We start from the raw sequence: 19722 nt of genomic DNA on the forward strand, positions 1-19722 counted from the left end.
TTCTAATTCACAAAGTTACCATTTTGATATGTGCAGACACAGTGTGCTGTGATTAAGGGAGATCTCCTTAGCCCCAAGGGCCATAGGGTTTAAGCCCTGCCCAGGCCACACAGTAAATGGAACCTTGAGGGTCGAAACCAGGTCTAACTTCAAATCTGTGGTGTGGCCTACACAACATACACTCATAAGCATATCTCCAAAAACCAGTAACAGATTATACTAGAAAGGTAACTCGTATTGAGAATTTCAAGTGTGAATTCCCAAAGAACAAACATACACTGCCAGCATTGAACGGTGATAAGTTTAATGATATTGCTGAGATTAAAAACCAAACAAATACTGACATCTCAACCTCATTTCTCAATACTCATACAGCCAACTGGAGGACTTCCAGGCAGGCCTGGTCAGAGAAAATTCTATGTGGAGACAGAACTACAAGCTGGACCTGAGGTGTGGTTTATCATTGGGAGACCTTAAGAGGTGTGGTGAGAAAGCAAGAATCAACACTGACAAAATCATTAGCAGGATCTGTCAAAGTCACTAATAGGGTAAGGCCACAGGCCTACTCACTGGCAGGGGGGCACTGAAAGAATCAGAGAGACTGAGATGTAGTCTTCCAGAAAGACCAGGAGCCAGTAGGCTGATAAGTCTAGCTGATACATGGCCAACAAGCAGAGGACATGGATAAATCTTTAATCTTGGGAAGGGAGGGTTGGTCTGAGATAGTACCAGGAGCTAGAGCTAATGCACCTTGTTGCTATAAGAGGAACTTAAAAGCCTTTTTTCTGGGACAGTTCAAATACTAAAAATTCAATAAATGTTAGTTATCTGCTACATGCTTTAATGTATTAACTTACTAAATCCTCCAACAACCTCCTAATAATGGTATTACTTCCCCCACTTTGACAGATTAAGAAACTGAGGCTCAGAGAGGTTAAGGCTCATACTCGAGGTCATAGCCAAAATTGAAATGCCGGCCGTCTGGCTCTAAGGCCATGAAAATGTATTAGATTATTCTCTAGGATTTCACAATTGAAGTAATGTGCAGCTTATGACAGAGTCTGAAAGAATTTAACTCAGATCAAGACAGACTCACACCAGGGTCTTCTATGCAGTTTTCAGAGGTGATTTGCATGTTATAGAAGCAGTAACTAATTCTTTTTCAAGTACTCAAAAGCACACAGGAAACTTACTAGCTGCTTAACAGAATGAGAATCTCTTTAAATATCCTCCACTTAGAGATGGTCTAAACTCTACCATTTATTTGTATTGCACTGACTGTGTCAAACAGCTTTTAGAAATCGTACTTATTACTGATTGCCTAATGGAAATGTCAAAAAAGCAAAAGAAAAATACAGCCTTCTGCCTCATAATTTATGGAATAGGAAGTATTTTAAAACATTAGAAATATTCATGCTTTTCAGTATTATAGATCATCTGTGGAGGCAGATGTTTATTAGCTGCCTTAAATTCTTGTTTTATTAATCTTTTACTGTTTGAGCACTTGTAGGGCTCTCTGCCATAGTCAGCCCGAGTTATTCAGGACTAAATGATAATTATTAAAACACAAATGAAGAAAATCCATCTCCTAACTTCTGATTTTTTATTAAAAAAAATTTTTTTTTAACGTTTTATTTATTTTTGAGACAGGGAGAGACAGAGCAAGAACAGGGGAGGGTCAGAGAGAGGGAGGCACAGAATCTGAAACAGGCTCCAGGCTCTGAGCTGTCAGCACAGAGCCCGATGCGGGGCTCGAACTCACAGACCGCGAGATCATGACCTGAGCCGAAGTTGGCCGCTCAATCGACTGAGCCACCCAGGCGCCCCTAACTTCTGATTTTTTAAAACACACTAGTCATTAATTCCTAATTTAGACTGACCTTTATATACCCACCTCATTGTAATCAGAAGGGACTTGCTGAAGTTCTAGGGAAGCCATTTGTTCTGACAGGTGCTTATTCTTTTCCTCTAGAGTCTGTAGGTTGTGGGTCAATGTATTTATGTCTACCTTTGAAACACAAAAGGAGAAAAGAAATCTATTTATGCCAGATCCAAAAGCATTATCTTGCTTTTAAAATGACATTTGTGGGGAGCCTGGGTGGCTCAGTTGGTTGGGTGTCTGACATCGGCTCAGGTCATGATCTCGCGGTCCGTGGGTTTGAGCCCCGCGTCAGGCTCTTTGCTGACAGCTCAGAGCCTGGTGCCTGCTTTGGATTCTGTGTCTCCCTCTCTCTCTGCCCCTCCCCTGCTCAAGCTCTGTCTCTCTCAAAAATAAGCAAACATTAAAAAAATTTTTTTAAATGACATTTGTAATTGTAAGATAGCAGTTATTGTATGAACATGTTATCCTGTGTCTAAATGCAGGGATTTGTAGTCTGACAGCTCTGAGAATTCTTTTAAACTTTTTTTCCTTTTCTTTTACATTTTTTCAGCTTTTCTAGTCTTCAGAAGGAGGATTGTGACAAATTACCTAATTCACATATACTAGAAGTAGAAGTCCTTCTGGTACTTGATATTTACTTAAATATTCATTTAAGCTAATGAATACAGATGCAGAAGTCCTCCTCAAAAATACTAGTAAAATGAATCCTACAATATATAAAAAGGATAACAAACCAGGACCAAGTTTATCCCAGTAATACAAACCTTGTTGAACACCCGAAATTAATTAGTAGACTATAATATATAGAAGAAAAACTATAATGGCAATTTATATAGATGCAGAAAAAGCATTTCACAAAATTCAACATTTATGATAAAAACTCAGCAATCTGGAAAGGAAAGGGAACCATCTCTACCTGATCAAGTGTATCTATAAAACACCTACAATTAATATCATTTATTAAAATTTTTTTAATGTTTATTTAATTTTTGAAGGGGAGAGAGAGAGAGACCGAGAGAGAGAGACAAAGTGTGAGCATGGGAGGGGCAGAAAAGAGGGAGACACAGAATCCAAAGCAGGCGCCAAGCCGCCAGCACAGAGCTGGACACGGGGCTTGAGCTCACGAGCTCTAAGATCATGACCTGAGCCAAAGTCAGATGCCCATCTGACTGAGCCACCCAGGAGCCCCTACAATTAATATCTTAAAAGTGAAAGACCTGAATGTTTCTCCGTAACACTGGGAAAAAAGCAAGGATATCTGCACCTTATCAGCAATAAGGTAAGAAAAAGTATAGAAGGCATAGAGATTGGAAATGGAGAAATAAAAATCTCTACTTATAACAAATATGATTGCCTACATAGGAAATCCCAAAACATTTACAAAAAAGATACTAGAATAAGTGACTTCAGTAAGGTTGAAGGATATGAGTATGCAACTCTATTGTATTTTTATATACTAGCAACAAACAATTGGAAATTGATATTTCTTAAAAGTGTACCATTTGTAATAGTACCAAAACCCATGAAATTATTTGGTACAAATCTAAAATATGTCCAATGTTTAGTATGCTCAAAACAAAATACTGATAAGAGAAATTAAAAACCTAAATAAAATGGAGAGATATGTCATGTTCATGTATGAGATTCAATATTGCTAAAATGTCAATTCTTTTTTCTTGTAATTCATTTGTTTTTTAATTTATATCCAAGTTAGTTAGCATATAGTGCAACAATGATTTCAGAAGTAGATTCTTTAATGCCCCTTACCCATTTAGCCCAACTCCCCTCCCAAACCTCTCGAGCAACCCTGTTTGTTCTCTATAATTAAGAGTCTCTTATGTTTTGTCTCCCTCCCTGTTTTTATATTATTTTTGCTTCCCTTCCCTTATGTTCATCGGCTTTGTATCTTAAATTCCTCATATGAGTGATATCGTATGTTTGTCTTTCTCTAATTTCGCTTAGCATAGTTTCATCCACGTAGTTGCAAATGGCAAGATTTCATTCTTTTTGATTGCTGAGTAATACTCCATTGTGTACACATAGCACATCTTCTTTATCCATTCATCCATTGATGGACATCTGGGTTCTTTCCATACTCTGGCTATTGTCGATACCACTGCTATAAACATCAGGTGCATGTGCCCCTTCAAAACAGCACACCTGTACCCTTGGTTAAATATCTAGTAGTGCAATTGCTGGGTTGCAGGGTAGTTCTATTTTTTTTTTATTTTATTTTTTATTTTTTAATATTTACATCCAAATTAGTTAGCATATGGTACAACGATTTCAGGATTAGATTCCTTAGTGCCCCTTACCCATTTAGCCCATCCTCCCTCTCACAATCCCTCCAGTAACCCTCAGTTTGTTCTCCATATTTATGAGTCTCTTCTGTTTTGTCCTCCTCCCTGTTTTTATATTATTTTTGTTTCCCTTCCCTTATGTTCATCTGTTTTTTCTCTTAAAGTCCTCATATGAATGAAGTCATATGATTTTTGTCTTTCTCTGACTAATTTCACTTAGCATAATACCCTCCAGTTCAATCCATGTAGTTTCAAATGGCAAGATTTCGTTCTTTTTGATTGCCAAGTAATACTCCATTGTATATATATATACCACATCTTCTTTATCCATTTATCCATCGATGGACATTTGGGCTCTTTCCATACTTTCGCTATTGTTGATAGTGCTGCTATAAACATGGGGGTGCATGTGTCCCTCTGAAACAGCACAACTGTATCCCATGGATAAATACCTAGTAGTGCAATTGCTGGGTCGTAGGGTAGTTCTATTTTTAATTTTTTGAGGGACCCCCATACTATGTTCCAGAGTGGCTGCACCAGTTTACATTCCCACCAGCAGTGCAAAAGAGATCCCCTTTCTTTGCATCTTTGCCAACATCTGTTGTTGCCTGAGTTGTTAATGTTGGTTACTCTGACAGGTATGAGGTGGTATCTCAGTGTGGTTTTGATTTGTACTTCCCTGATGATGAGTGATGTTGAGCATTTTTTCAGGTGTCGGTTGGCCATTTGGATGTCTTCTTTGGAGAAGTGTCTGTTCATGTCTTTTGCCCATTTCTTCACTGGATTATTTGTTTTTGAGGTGTTGAATTTGGTAAGTTCTCAATAGATTTTGGATACTAACCCTTTATCTGATAAGTCACTTGCAAATATATTCTCCCATTCCATCAGTTGCCTTTTAGTTTTGCTGATTGTTTCCTTCACTGTGCAGAAACTTTTATTTTGATGAAGCCCCAATAGTTCATTTTTGCTTTTGTTTCCCTGGCCTCCAGAGATCTGTTAAGTAAGAGGTTGCTGCAGCCAAGTTCAAAGAGGTTTTTGCCTGCTTTCTCCTCTAAGATTTTCATGGCTTCCTGTCTTATGTTCAGGTCTTTCAACCATTTTGAGTGTATTTTTGTGTATGGTATAAGAAAGTGGTCCAGGTTCATTTTTTGGCATGTCACTGTCCATTTTCCCAGTACCATTTTCTGAAGATATTCTTTCCTGCGTGGTCAAAGATTAGTCAGCTATATGTTTGTGGGCACATTTCTAGGTTCTCTATTCTGTTCCACTGAGTGTCTGTTTTTGTGCCAGTACCATACTGTCTTGATGATTATAGCTTTGTAATACAGCTTGAAGTCCGGGATTGTGATGCCTCCAGCTTTGGTTTTCTTTTTCAAGATTTACTTTGGCCATTTGGGGTCTTTTCTGGTTCCGTACACACTTTAGGATTTTTTTTTTTTTAGCTCTGTGAACAATGCTGGTGTTATTTTGATAGAGATTGCTCAATTCTCTTTAATCTCAATGAAAATTGTGTAGGTCTGGACCAGGGTCCACTCTCTGGTGGGGCTATGGGGCTAGAAAAAAATGTCCTAGAAGAAACATGAGAGAGAGTTCTTCAAGTTGAAATAAAAAGGGATTAGATAATAACTGAAATTCACATAAAGAAATAAATCGTACAGCTGCTACAATAAAGGTAGCAATATAGGTATATATAAAAGAGTGTTTTCTTGTTTTGGTTTTTAAATGTTTATTTATTTTGAGAGAGAAAGGGAGAGAGAGAATCCCAAGCAGACTCTGCGCTGTCAGTGCAGAGCCTGACACAGGGCTTGATCTCATGAACCGTGACATCATGACCTGGGCTGAAATCAAGTTAGGCACTTAACTGACTGAGCCACCCAGACACCCCTAAAAGGTGTTTGTATACGTATTTTTTTGTTTGTAACTTTCTTGGTTTCCCATAATGCAAAAATATACAGTAAAAGAAAGAATAAGAGAATTAAAATAGTGCACCAGAAATATCTACTTAACACAGAAAAAGACAGTAATGGAGACAGGAACAAAAAGCATATAAGACATAAAAAATAAAGAGTAAAGTAGCAAATGTAAATCCTATCTTATCAGTAATTATGTTAAATATAAAAAGATTAAACACTCCACCAAAAAAAGCAGAGATAGGCAGAATGCATCTTTTAAAAGATCCAACTGTATGCTATTTATAAGAGACACACTTTAGATTCAAAGACACAAATGGGTTGAAAGTAAAACAATGGAAAAAGGTATATCATGTAAACAATAACCTGAAAAGAGCTGAAGTAGCTATATTAACATCAGACAAAACTACATTAAGACAAAAAATGTGTGAGACAAAGAAGACTAGTATAATATAATGGTTTATAAGAAATATATTTGAAAAAAATTAAAAAAATTAAAGAAATATGTTTGGTCTTTCAGGTGACCAAAATACATTTCTCAGATATATGTGGTCTTCATCCACAGTTCCCTGAAAACATTTCAGAGCCATAATGGTGAAATGGGTGTCCTGTTAATAAAGAAGGAAACTTTTGAACCCCACCCAAGGGGGGGGCTGATTGCCAGGAGGACCAACCAAGTGATTAGGGGGTTGGACCTTTCAGTCCTAGCCCCTAACCTCCAGGGAGGAAAGAGGGCTGAAGAATGAATCATCCAATGGCCAATGACCTAGTCAATCATAACTGTGCAGTGAAGCCTCTATGAAACCCCCAAAGGACTGGGTTCCAAGAGCTCCTGAGTTGGTGAATACATGGAAATTGGAGAGAGTGGTATGCCTAGAGAGGGCATAGAAACTTGTTGTCCTTTTTCCATACCTCACCCTATGTATTTCTTCATCTGGCTGTTGATTTGTATCATTTATCATATCCTTTAATAAACTAGTAAGCACGTTTCCCTGAATACTGTAAGCCACTCTTGAAAATTAAAAGAATCTAAGGAGAAGGTTGTTGGAACCTCCAATCTATAGTCAATAGGTCCGAAGCACAAGAGCCTGGAGCTCATGAGTGGCATCTGAAGTGGGAGGTCAGGGGTGGGAGAAGTCTTGTAGGACTGAACCCTTAATCTGTGAAATCTAATGCTATCTCTGGGTAGACACTGTAAGAATTGAGTTGAATTCTCAGACACCCTGCTGGTATCCAAAAACTGCTCAGTGTTGTGGGGTGGGGGGGCACCCCTGCTGTGTTAGAATTGGGTCTAAGAGCCTAAGAGAGATATTATATATTGAAAAAACGGTCAGTCCATCAAGATATAACATTTATAAATATATATGCCTCTAACAACAACAGAGTCCCAATACAAATGAAGCAAAAACTAATAGAAGTGAAGAGAGAAATAAATGATTCAACATAGCTGGCGACTTCAATATCCCACTTTCAATAATGAACAGAACAATTAGAAGATCATTGAGGAGACAGATGACTTTAACAACACTATAAAGCAACTGGACATCTATAGAACACTCTTCCCAACAATAGCAGAATACTCAATTTTTGAGTATTTTTCTCAATTGCAATTGCAACATTCTCCACAATGTACCATGTTAGGCCACAGGACAACTCTCAATAAATCTGAAAGGACTGGAATTACATAAAGTGTGTTCTCCAACCATAATGAAATAAAATTAGATTAATAGAAGAAGGAAATTTGGGAAAGTCACATATATGAGAAAATTAAACAAAAAACTTGTAAATAACCAATTAGCCAAAAATCAAATCACAAAAGTAGTTAATACTTTGGGATGAATGAAAATGAAAACACGACAAAATGTACGGTATGCAGCTAAAGCAGCGCTTAAAGGGAAATTTATAGCTGTAGAAAACTATGTTAAAAAAGAAAAAAATAAACCAACAACCTAAGCTGCTATCTTATTTTTTTTTTAATTTTTTTTTAACGTTTATTTATTTTTGAGACAGAGAGAGACAGAGCATGAACAGGGGAGGGTCAGAGAGAGAGGGAGACACAGAATCTGAAACAGGCTCCAGGCTCTGAGTGGTCAGCACAGAGCCCGACGCGGGGCTCGAACTCACGGACCGCGAGATCATGACCTGAGCCAAAGTCGGACGCTTAACCGACTAAGCCACCCAGGCGCCCCCTAAGCTGCTATCTTAAAAAAACTAGAAAGAGCAAATTAAACCCAAGCAACCAGAAGGAAGAAAATAATGAGGATTAAAGCAGAAACAAGAGAATAGAAAAATAAGAGACAGTCAGTAAAACCAAAAGTTGGTTCTTTGAAAAGATGAACAAAATTGACAAACCTTAAACTGTATTAACAAAAAAAAAAAAGAAAGAAAGCAAAAAGGAGAGAGAAAGAAAGATCCAAATTACTAAAGTTAGGAATGAAAGAAGGAACATTATATTGAACTTAAAGAAATGAAGAAAAGGAGCTACTATGAACAATTGTATGCCAATATATTAGACAGCCTAGATAAATGGTAAAATTCTTAGAAAGGCCAAAACTATTGAAATTAACTAAAAAAATAAGTGGGAATTGTGAATAGATCTCTAACAAGTCATTGAATCAATAATAATAATAATTAAAAACAAATAAAACAAAAAATTCCCCACAAAGAAAAACCTAGAACCAGATGGCTTCTGGTGAATTTTATAAAACATTTAAAGATGAATTAGCACCAGTGCCTCAAAAACTCTTCCCAAAAATAGAAGGGGTGGGAACACTTACCAAATCATTTTAAGAGACCAGTATTGCCTGGATACTAAACCCAAAGTCATCACAAGAAAACTAGAGAACAATATCCCTTATTTATAACAATTCAAAAATCCTCAACAAGCAAGCCAAATGAAACAACATAAAAGGATTATACATCATGAGCAAGTAAAATTCATCCCCCAAATGAGAACTTGGTTCAATATTTGAAATCAACCAATGTAATATACCATAGTAATAAAGGACAAAATCTACAAGATTATCTTGATAGACATAGAATATGCAATTGACAAAATTCAACATACTTTCATGATAAAAACTCTCCAAACCAGGAATAGAAGGAAATTTCCTCATCCTGATAAAGGGTGTTTAGAAAAAGCCCACAGCTAATATCATACTTCATGGTGACAGACTGAAAGCTTTCCCAAGATGAGGAACAAGACAAGGATGTCTGTCTGCTCTCACCATTTCTATTCAGTGTTGTATTGGAGATTCTATCCAAGGCAATTACACAAGGGGGAAAAATAAAGAAGAAAGAAAGAAAGAAAAGACAGGAAAATGTGAAAGGGAGAAATAAAACTATCTCTATTTGCAGATGACACATTCTTATATAGAAAAAATATATTGAGGGGCGCCTGGGTGGCTCAGTCTGTTAAGCGTCCGACTTCAGCTCAGGTCACGATCTCACACTCCGTGGGTTCGAGCCCCGCATCGGGCTCTGGGCCGATGGCTCAGAGCCTGGAGCCTGCTTCCGATTCTATGTCTCCCTCTCTCTGCCCCTCCCCCGTTCATGCTCCGTCTCTGTCTCAAAAATAAATAAACGTTACAAACATATGGCCAACTCATCTTTGACAAAGCAGGAAAGAACATCCAATGGAAAAAAGACAGTCTCTTTAACAAATGGTGCTGGGAGAACTGGACAGCAACATGCAGAAGGTTGAAACTAGACCACTTTCTCACACCATTCACAAAAACAAACTCAAAATGGATAAAGGACCTGAATGTGAGACAGGAAACCATCAAAACCTTAGAGGAGAAAGCAGGAAAAGACCTCTCTGACCTCAGCCGTAGCAATCTCTTACTCGACACATCCCCAAAGGCAAGGGAATTAAAAGCAAAAGTGAATTGCTGGGACCTTATGAAGATAAAAAGCTTCTGCACAGCAAAGGAAACAACCAACAAAACTAAAAGGCAACCAACGGAATGGGAAAAGATATTTGCAAATGACATATCGGACAAAGGGCTAGTATCCAAAATCTATAAAGAGCTCACAAAACTCCACACCCGAAAAACAAATAACCCAGTGAAGAAATGGGTAGAAAACATGAATGGACACTTCTCTAAAGAAGACATGCAGATGGCCAACAGGCACATGAAAAGATGTTCAACGTCACTCCTTATCAGGGAAATACAAATCAAAACCACACTCAGATATCACCTCACGCCAGTCAGAGTGGCCAAAATGAACAAATCAGGAGACTATAGATGCTGGAGAGGATGTGGAGAAACGGGAACCCTCTTGCACTGTTGGTGGGAATGCAAATTGGTGCAGCCGCTCTGGAAAGCAGTGTGGAGGTTCCTCAGAAAATTAAAAATAGACCTACCCTATGACCCAGCAATAGCACTGCTAGGAATTTACCCAAGGGATACAGGAGTACTGATGCATAGGGGCACTTGTACCCCAATGTTTATAGCAGCACTCTCAACAATAGCCAAATTATGGAAAGAGCCTAAATGTTCATCAACTGATGAATGGATAAAGAAATTGTGGTTTATATACACAATGGAATACTACGTGGCAATGAGAAAAAATGAAATATGGCCTTTTGTAGCAACGTGGATGGAACTGGAGAGTGTGATGCTAAGTGAAATAAGCCATACAGAGAAAGACAGATACCATATGGTTTCACTCGTATGTGGATCCTGAGAAACTTAACAGAAACCCATGGGGGAGGGGAAGAAAAAAAAAAGAGGTTAGAGTGGAAGAGAGCCAAAGCATAAGAGACTCTTAAAAACTGAGAACAAACTGAGGGTTGATGGGGGGTGGGAGGGAGGGGAGAGTGGGTGATGGGTATTGAGGAGGGCACCTTTTGGGATGAGCACTGGGTGTTGTATGGAAACCAATTTGACAATAAATTTCATATATTAAAAAAAATTAAATTAAATTAAATTAAATTAAAAAAAAAAAAGAAAAAATATATTGATTGCAATACTCCCTTAATTGAGATACAGATTTAATACAAACTCTATCAAAATTTCAGCTGCCCTTTTTTTGCAGAAAATTAAAAGCTGATCCTAAAACTCATATAGAAATATAAGTATCCAGAATTGTCACAATAATCTTAACAACAACAAAAAAAGGCTCTTGCATCTTGATTTCAACACTTACTACAAAACTACAGTAATCAACACTGTGTGGTTTGGGCATAAGGAAAGACATAGAAACCAGTGTAACAGAATTGAAAGTCCAGAAATAAATTCATACATCTATGGTAAATTGGGTTTTGACTAAGGAGCCAACACTATTCAAGAGAAAGAACAGCTCTGCAACAAATAGTGCTGGGACAATTGGATATCCACAGATAAAATAATGAAGTTGAACCTCTACCTCAACCCATATATAAAATTAACTCAAAATGGATCAAAGACCTAAATGTAATATGAAAAACTGTAAAATTCTTAGAATAAAAAAATGTTAATCTTTGTGATCTTGGATTAGGCAACAGTTTCCCAGTTTCTTTGATTTTGTAACATCAAAGCACAGACAACCAAAAAAATAAATAAGTAAACTGAATGTCAAAAAATCTAAAAATTTAAAAACAGAACCCATAGTGGGTGCCTGAGTGGCTCAGTCAGTTGAACATCCAACTCTTGATTCTGGCTCAGGTTATGATCCTAGGGTCATGGGATTGGGCCCTGCATCAGGCTCCGGGCTGAGCATGGAGCCTGCTTAAGATTCTCTTTCTTTCCCTCCCTCTCCTTCCCTCTCTCTCTTTCTCTCTCTCTCTGTCCCTCTGCCCTTCTCCCCTGCTTGCGCTCTTTCTTAAAAAAAATAAAAAATAAAAAACAGAACTCATAGAATGGGAGAAAAATATCTGCAAATCACAAATCTGATAAGGAGCTACCATCCAGAATGTATAAAGAACTCCTACAACTGAACAATTAAAAAACAACCCAGTTTACAATGGGCAACTGATCTAAATAGACATTTCTCCAAAGAAGATATACAAATGGCCAATAAGCACATAAAAAGAGGCTCAACATCTTTAGTTGTTAGTCATTAGGGAAATGCAAATCAAAATCACAACAAGGTACCATTTTCACAACTACTAGGATGGCTATTATTAAAAAACAAAAAAATAAAAAAGTTGGTAAGGATGTGGAGAAATTGGAATCTTTGTACATTGCTGGTGGGAATGTAAAATAGTTTGGCACTGTGGACAACAGTCTGGTGGTTCCTCAGAAACTTAAAACAAAATTACCATATGGCCCAGCAATTCCATTCCTTGCTATGTATCTCAAACAAATACATGCACAACACATATGTACATTTATAGCAGCACTAATCACAACAGCTCAAAGGTGCAAACAATGCAAGTGTCTATCAACAGATGAACAGATCAACAAAACAAATTGTGGTATGTGTATATATACATCATACACACACACTGTGAATATTACTCAACTGTAAAAGGGAGTAAAAGGGTATGGATTACTGAAATGTACAAAAACATGAATTAACCTCAAAAATATTATGCTAAGAAGCCAGACACAAAAGATCACTTATCGTATGATTACATTTACATGAAATATCCAGATAGGCAGACCCATACAGACAGAATGCAGATTGGTTGCTGTCAGGGGAGAGAAGAAAGAGGGAAATGATTACCTACTGGGTATGGGGTTTCCTTCTGGGTGATGAAAATGTTTTGGAACTAGACAGAGGTGGTGGTTACATAACATTGCAAATATATATAAAGCTACTGAATTGTTCCCTTTAAAGTGTTTGATTTTTTATTATGTGAATTTCAGCTTAGTTAAAAAAACACTGTGAGATACTTCATACCCACTTGGATGGGTATATTAATTTTTTAAAAAGCAGACAATAACAAACGTAGGTGAAAATGTGAAAATACATGAATCTTCATACACTGCTGGTGAGATTGCAAAATGGTGCAGCCACTTTGTAAAACACTTTGGTAGTTTCTCAAAATGATAGTTATCATATGACCCAGTTTTACTCCTAAAGATATGCTTACACACACAAAAATTGTATGCAAATGTTCACTGCATTATTCTTCACAGCCAGAAATTGGGAACAACCAAATCTCTATCAACTGATGAATGGCTGAGTCAAGTTTGGTGCAGTCACACAATATAATATTATTCCGTCATTAAAAGGAATGAAATTTTGACATTTACTACTATTTCAAGGACATACCTTGAAAACATCATACCTAGTAAAGAGGTAAGACCCAAAAGGCCACATACTATTTTATGTTATTTATATGAAATGGGAGAATAAACACATTCATAGAGACAGAAAGTACAATAGTTGCCAGGGGTTGGGGGCAGGGCAGAATGGAGAGTGAATGCTAATGGGTACCAGGTTTTGTTTTGGTGATAAAAAGGTTCTAGAATTAGATAGTGATGATGTTTGCACAGACTTGTGAATATACTAAGAAATCACTCAATTGTATATTTTAAGAAGGTGAATTTATCACATACTAATTATCTCAATAATACAAAGGATTAGAACAATCAATCCATCTGAAAATAAAATGAACCTTAAACTATACCTTGCATGATATCCAAAATTAACTAGAAATGGGTCATAGCCCTGATCTAAAACCCAAAACTATAAACGTCTAGAGAGCAAAAAAGAAAATCTTTGTGACCTTAGGTTAGGCAAAAACTTCTTAGATATGATCCAAAATTAAAAGTATGACACAAAAAATATGATCCAAAAATTTAAAAATTCATAAGTTGGATTTCATCAAAATGTAAAACTTCTGTTCTTTGAAAGAGCATGAAAAAATAAGGCATAAAGTGGAAGAAAAATATGTAAAGCACATATAAGATTTGTACATATACAAAGAATAAGAATTTTTTTTTTTAACGTTTATTTGTTTTTGAGACAGAGAGAGAGAATGAACGGGGGAGGGTCAGAGAGAGGGAGACACAGAATCTGAAACAGGCTCCAGGCTCTGAGCTGTAAGCACAGAGCCCGACGTGGGGCTTGAACTCACGGACCACGAGATCATGACCTGAACCGAAGTCGGCCGCTTAACTGACTGCGCCACCCAGGCGCCCCAAGAATAAGAATTTTTTACATAAGAATCATACAAGACTGTTTTACAATCTCTAGAAAAAAACAACAGTAAGAAAATAATAAGAAAAACTGAATTAAAAGTGGTTAAAAGATTTGAAGAGACACTTCAAGTTGTGGATGACAAGCAGAGGAAAAAATGCTCAATATTATTAATCACTAGAGAAATGCAAATTACAGCCACAATAATACACCCCCCTATGCCAGTCAGAATGGCTAAAACTAAAAGGACAAACAATACCAAGAGCTGGTGAGAATGCAGAGAAAATGATGGGAAGGCAAGATAGTACAGATTCTTTGGAAAACAGTCAAATGGTTTATTATTATGTCAAACATATATTTACCATAGGATCTAGAATTCCAAATTCTGTTAAGTAGCCAAGAGAAATAAAAATACATGTTCATATTTGATTATTTATACAGGCTTTATTCATAACTGCCAAAATTTACCATCTCAAATGTCCTTCAAATGGGTAAAGAAATTGTGGTATATCCATATAATGGAACACAAACAACTGATACATATGACAGCATGGATGAACTTCAGATACCTTATGCTAAATAAAAGAAGCCAGACTTAAAATGCTGCATGTTGTATGATTCCATTTATGATATTCTGGGAAAGGCATAACCAAAGGAACAGAAAAGCAGATCCATGGTTGTCAAGGGATGGAAGTGGAAGAGGTTGATAACAAAGAGGCACGAGGGGCCTCCCTGAGGTGATAGAAGTGTTCTGTATTTTCATTGTGATGATAGTTATATAATTGTATGTGTTTGTCAAAACTCACAGAACTGTACACTAAAAAAAAAGTGAATTTCACTATGCATATTATAACTTAATAGGTCTGACTTTAGAAAAACATAGCTTTACAATGAATACACATTTGAAAAATATCAAATTAGGCAAAAAAAAAAAAAAAAAAAAAAAAAAAGGACCCTGTATAAGCATGATCACTTGGCCTAATATAATTTCCCTCATGAACAAATATCTTTTAGCCCCATGAACTTACATTTAGGTTATGCTCAGACAAATGAAATCAGGCAAGCAAAATGATGCTATGTTTTTATTTTATTTTAATAAGAATTATATTGTGTCTCTGGCCATTCTATCTTATTAGAACACAGAAAAGAGTATCTCACAGATGAAGTGACAGGTGCTAATAGGTACTTAGGAAGCCCAATTGGCTTTAGGAAACAAAAAACCCAGCTCTGTCAGCAATTATCTCTTTGCCTCCCACAGGACCATTAGCTCACTCTCAAGGGACTTCCTGGCTAAAATACTCAGTAACACTAGGGCCAGAGGTGGTCATGACTCACTGGCAAACGCCAGATCTTAACAAGTGCTCCCTGGAAGCAGCCTTGTGCCACAGTGCCTGGAGTGCTGAGTCGCATCCAGCCCAGGGGCTTCTTTGTCCTTCCACATCTTGGTATTCAACAAAATAACCCATCTCCTCAGTAAGATAAGCTGATACAGGAGGCAGAGGCACAGAAGGAAATAAAATACAGTGAAATGTCAACAAATAAAATGTGGAGTACCTTGTTTTTAGCTAATTCCTTTTCCAAATTGCATTTTTCTTGAGCTATTTCTTTCTCTGTTTTATTAACCTGCCCAAGGAGGGGAAAAAAAGAAATGGGTCAATTTTAAAGCAGGTGACAGTCTCTACTATAGCAGACACACCCTGCATGTTAATTAATACCTACACTGCAGAGATAGAACATCCTCTCAGAAAAGGGGCCACTCAGGGAGTCTCTGAGGCAGAGCAGACTTCACAAATAGCCCTGAAATTAGAAAGACACGTCTGCATGTCAGACTCTGATGGTACCTTCCTAAATAGGAAGACAGGGCTGTTCCCCCTTAACCTCCATTGTCCACTCCTTCAGGGGAAATCAATTTTTTAAATCTGACCCCTTCACTAACATGAGGATGTGTGAACTATGAGTTGACATTCACTAACGCTGTATAAGGGCATGCTGTTTGGCACAGACTACTCCACATGCTAAAAAACATAGATCAGCTACCTAAAGACTTCTTTAATGGGCAACTCAGACAAACTGCATCTGAGTGGGCTGTATTTCTTTTCTTATCTTGCACTCAAAATAGTTTTAGAACAAGATCACCACCCCAACCAGGAGGTAATATAAATCTGCTTCTTCTACCTCTTCCTGAAGTCTTTTTTTCTCCTCTAGAAGGGACTTCTTCTCTTGCATCGATGCTTCCAATTCACCTCGCAATCTTGCAATAGTTGATTCCAGCAGCTCTTTCTGCAAGGCTGCCCTCTTCTCAGCATCCTGTGCTTTCTGGATACACTGATTATGCTCAAGGATTAAATGGTCCCTGTAGGAAGAGAACAAGGAGACATGAGCACTCAATGAGAGTTCTTTAATAGAGTCATTTCTTGGAGAGCATACTGCCTGACAGCAGTTACCAAAATGTTCTAACAGAACTAGTTCCTTGAGGGCAAAGTCTTTACCTTTGTGTCTGGCCCAAGAAATGCAGAATTAAATGTTCTCATTAAAGATAAGAAATACAAAGGCAAGAATAAAAGATACAGAAGAAGTTGTCTATAATTTACTTACAGATGTTCCTGGAGCTGGGTCTTCTGATTCTGAACACTCTGTAGCTCAGTAGTGATACTGGCATGGGCTGCATCCAGCAAGAAGTTTTGTTCTTGAAATGTTTGTGTCATCATTTTCTGCTCTATCTGAATTTTAAAAGTCATATTAAAAGCTGAGATGCCAGACAGTCATTTGATGGGGTATCATCCAATCATACTGAATTAACTTACAAAAGACAAATTTTTATATAAATAAAACCTTTTTAAAAAAGAACTTAATGCTCAGCTCTCTCTGTCGCCACTCTGACCTGACCACAGTTCTATCATTCTATGGCTCTACCAGCCAAGAGTGAAGATGCATTGTCTACCCAGCCTGCTGCAAAATCTGTAAAACTCAACATGAACATATTTTTAGATAAAAAATTCTATTAAGAATATTTTGGTACTTTAAAATTTCAATTATTTTGAAAAGTAAAATATCAATGCAGATAAAGTGAAAAGATCTCTTCACCTATATCTCCCGCCACCCCAATCAAATAATCCCCCTTTCCAGGGACAATCATGTTAATAATATGGTGTGAATTCTTTGGAAAATATTTAAAATTGCACCCAGATACCGTGATAGCAAAAGTACTATATAGGAATACCTAGGAGATCTTATGGGCTCAGTTCCAGACCACGACAATAAAGCAAATATTACAATAGAGCTAGTCAAATGATTTTGTTTCCCAATGCATACACAAGTTATGTTTACACCATACTGTAGTCTATTAAGTGTGCAGTAGCATTATGTCTTAAAAAACAATATACATAATTTAAAAACACTTTATTGCTAAAAAAAATGTTAACCATCATCTGAGCTCTGTGTGAGGCTGAAATCCATTTTTCCAAATTCCTGTGAATGTTGACGCTTTGGCCTCTTTCCACAAATCACGAATGTTTTTAAAGGAATCTAGAATGGTGAATTCTTTCCAAAGGTTTTCAATTTCCTTTGCCCAGATCCATCAGAGTAATCACTATCTATGGCAGCTATAGCCTTATGAAATAGATTTCTTAAATAATAAGACTTGAAAATTAAAATTACTGCTTGGTTCATGAATTGCAGAATAGATATGTTAGCAGGCATGAAAACAATGACCTCGTCCAACTCCATTGGAGTTCTTGGGTGACCAAGTGCATTGTCAATGAGCAGTAATATTTTGAAAGCAATCTTTTTTCTGAGCCACAACAATGGGCTTAAAATATTCAGTAAATTGGAGCACCTGGGTGGCTCAATTAGTTAAGTGTCTGACTCTTAATTTTGGCTCAATTTTGGCTCACAGATGTGAAATTAAGCCCCTTGCCCTTGGGCTCTGCGCTGGGCATTGGAGCCTGCTTAAGATTCTCTTTCTCCCTCTTTTCCTGTCCTGCTCACACACATGCACACTCTAAAACATAAATAAATAAAATAAAAATAAAAATATTCAGTAATCATGTTGTAATCAGATGTCATCCAGGCTCTCTTGTTCCATCTATAGAACACAGGCAGAGTCGATTTAGCATAATTCTTAACGGTCCTAGGATTTTTCGGAATGGTCAACAAACACTGGCTTCAACTTAGAGTCACCCGTTGCATTAGCCCCAAACAAGAGTCAGCTTGGCTCTTTCTCTTCAACAAGGTGGCTGAACAACAAATGCAGAGATGCAGATTTTTGTGAAGACCCCGACTCTCACTCTGACCCTTTAGAATGGGTCCAGTGACAGCATTTGGAATGTCAATGTCAAAATCCAAGACAAGGAGAGCATCCCCTGTAACCAGCAGTGTCTGATTTTTGCAGACCAACAGCTACAGGATGGCTGCACTCTCTGACACTATAATATTCAGAAAGAGTTCACCCTGCACTTGGTGCTTTGTCTGTGGGCTGCAGCATTGAGCCTTCTTTCCCTCTTCTAGCTCGTTCAGAAATAAACTGTGACAAAATTATCTGCTTTAAGGGTTATGCTCACCTGCACCCCTGAGCAGTCAACTGCTGCAAGAAATGCAGCCACACCAACAACCTGTGCCCCAAGGGGAAGGTCAAATAAGGCCCCTCCCTTAGCTCTTCCTTTGCCTGCAGGGCAGACTCCTGCCTGAGTCCTATGGCCCTGGAGCTTCCATAAAGTTTCCCTTACACTGAGTGGGGGAAAAAAGGGGAGTCAGGCTGTGTTTTGAAGCCAGGCATGGACTTCTCCTTTCTAGCTACGGAAGTCCTAAATGGCCTCTTCCAATGGCAGGTTTTGTCTACATTGAAAATCTGTCATTTAGTGTGGCCACATCCATTAATCATCTTCTAGATCTCAGAGAACTTGCTGCAGCTTCTATGTTAGCACTTGCTTCCACTTTCATGTTATGGAGATGGCTTCTTGCCTTAAATCTCATGAACCAACTTCTCTTAGCTTCCAACTTTTCTTCTGCAGCCTCCCCACCTCTCTCAGCCTTCACAGAATTGAAGAGAGTTACTAGTGCCTTGCTCTGGTTTAGGCTTTGGTTTAAGGAAGTGTTGTAAATGGTTTGATCTTCTATCCAGACCACTAAAACTTTGTCCATACCAGCAATAAGGCTGTTTCACTTTCTTTTTTAATTTTTATTTTTTTAAATTTTATTTAAATCTAAGTCAGTTAACATATAGTGTAAAAATGGTTTCAGGAATAGAATTTAGTAATTCACCGTTTACATATAATACCCAGTGCTCATCCCAACAAGTGCCCTCCTTAATGTCCACTACCCATTTAGCCCATACCCCCACTCAACAGCCCTCCAGCAACCCTCAGTTTGTTCTGTATTTAAGAGTCTCTTATGGTTTGTCTTCTTCTCTGTTTTTACCACTTTCTATCATTCATGTGTTCACTGTAGTACTTTTAATTTCCTTCAAGAACTTTTCCTTTGCATTCACAAGTTGGCTAAATGTTTGGTACCCAGAGGCCTACCTTTTGGCCTTTCTTGGCTTCTGACATGGCTTTCTCAC

The 19722-nt window shown here is 37.6% G+C and overlaps 1 protein-coding gene and 1 pseudogene across 7 annotated transcripts in view; one reads left to right on the forward strand and one right to left on the reverse strand.

Moving 5' to 3' along the window:
* Positions 1–19722, reverse strand: part of CCDC150 (coiled-coil domain containing 150) — a 96934-nt gene that overhangs the window by 45614 nt on the left and 31598 nt on the right. For 6 of the 7 annotated variants that reach the window (XM_078451052.2, XM_078451054.2, XM_078451053.2 and 3 more), the window contains exons 11-14: positions 16761–16885; positions 16341–16518; positions 15720–15788; positions 1895–2008 (exon numbers count right to left, since the gene is read on the reverse strand). In XM_078451052.2, the coding sequence (XP_078307178.2) occupies positions 1895–2008; positions 15720–15788; positions 16341–16518; positions 16761–16885 (486 nt within the window). The remainder of the gene's footprint in view (positions 1–1894; positions 2009–15719; positions 15789–16340; positions 16519–16760; positions 16886–19722) is intronic. The other variant, XM_078451056.2, reaches the window with a different exon arrangement.
* LOC132671681 (ubiquitin-ribosomal protein eL40 fusion protein pseudogene) lies at positions 17957–19026 on the forward strand (annotated as a pseudogene).

The sequence above is a fragment of the Panthera onca genome, chromosome C1 (assembly GCF_046562875.1).
Source record: "Panthera onca isolate mPanOnc1 chromosome C1, mPanOnc1 haplotype 2, whole genome shotgun sequence".
Classification (NCBI taxonomy): Eukaryota; Metazoa; Chordata; class Mammalia; order Carnivora; family Felidae; genus Panthera; species Panthera onca.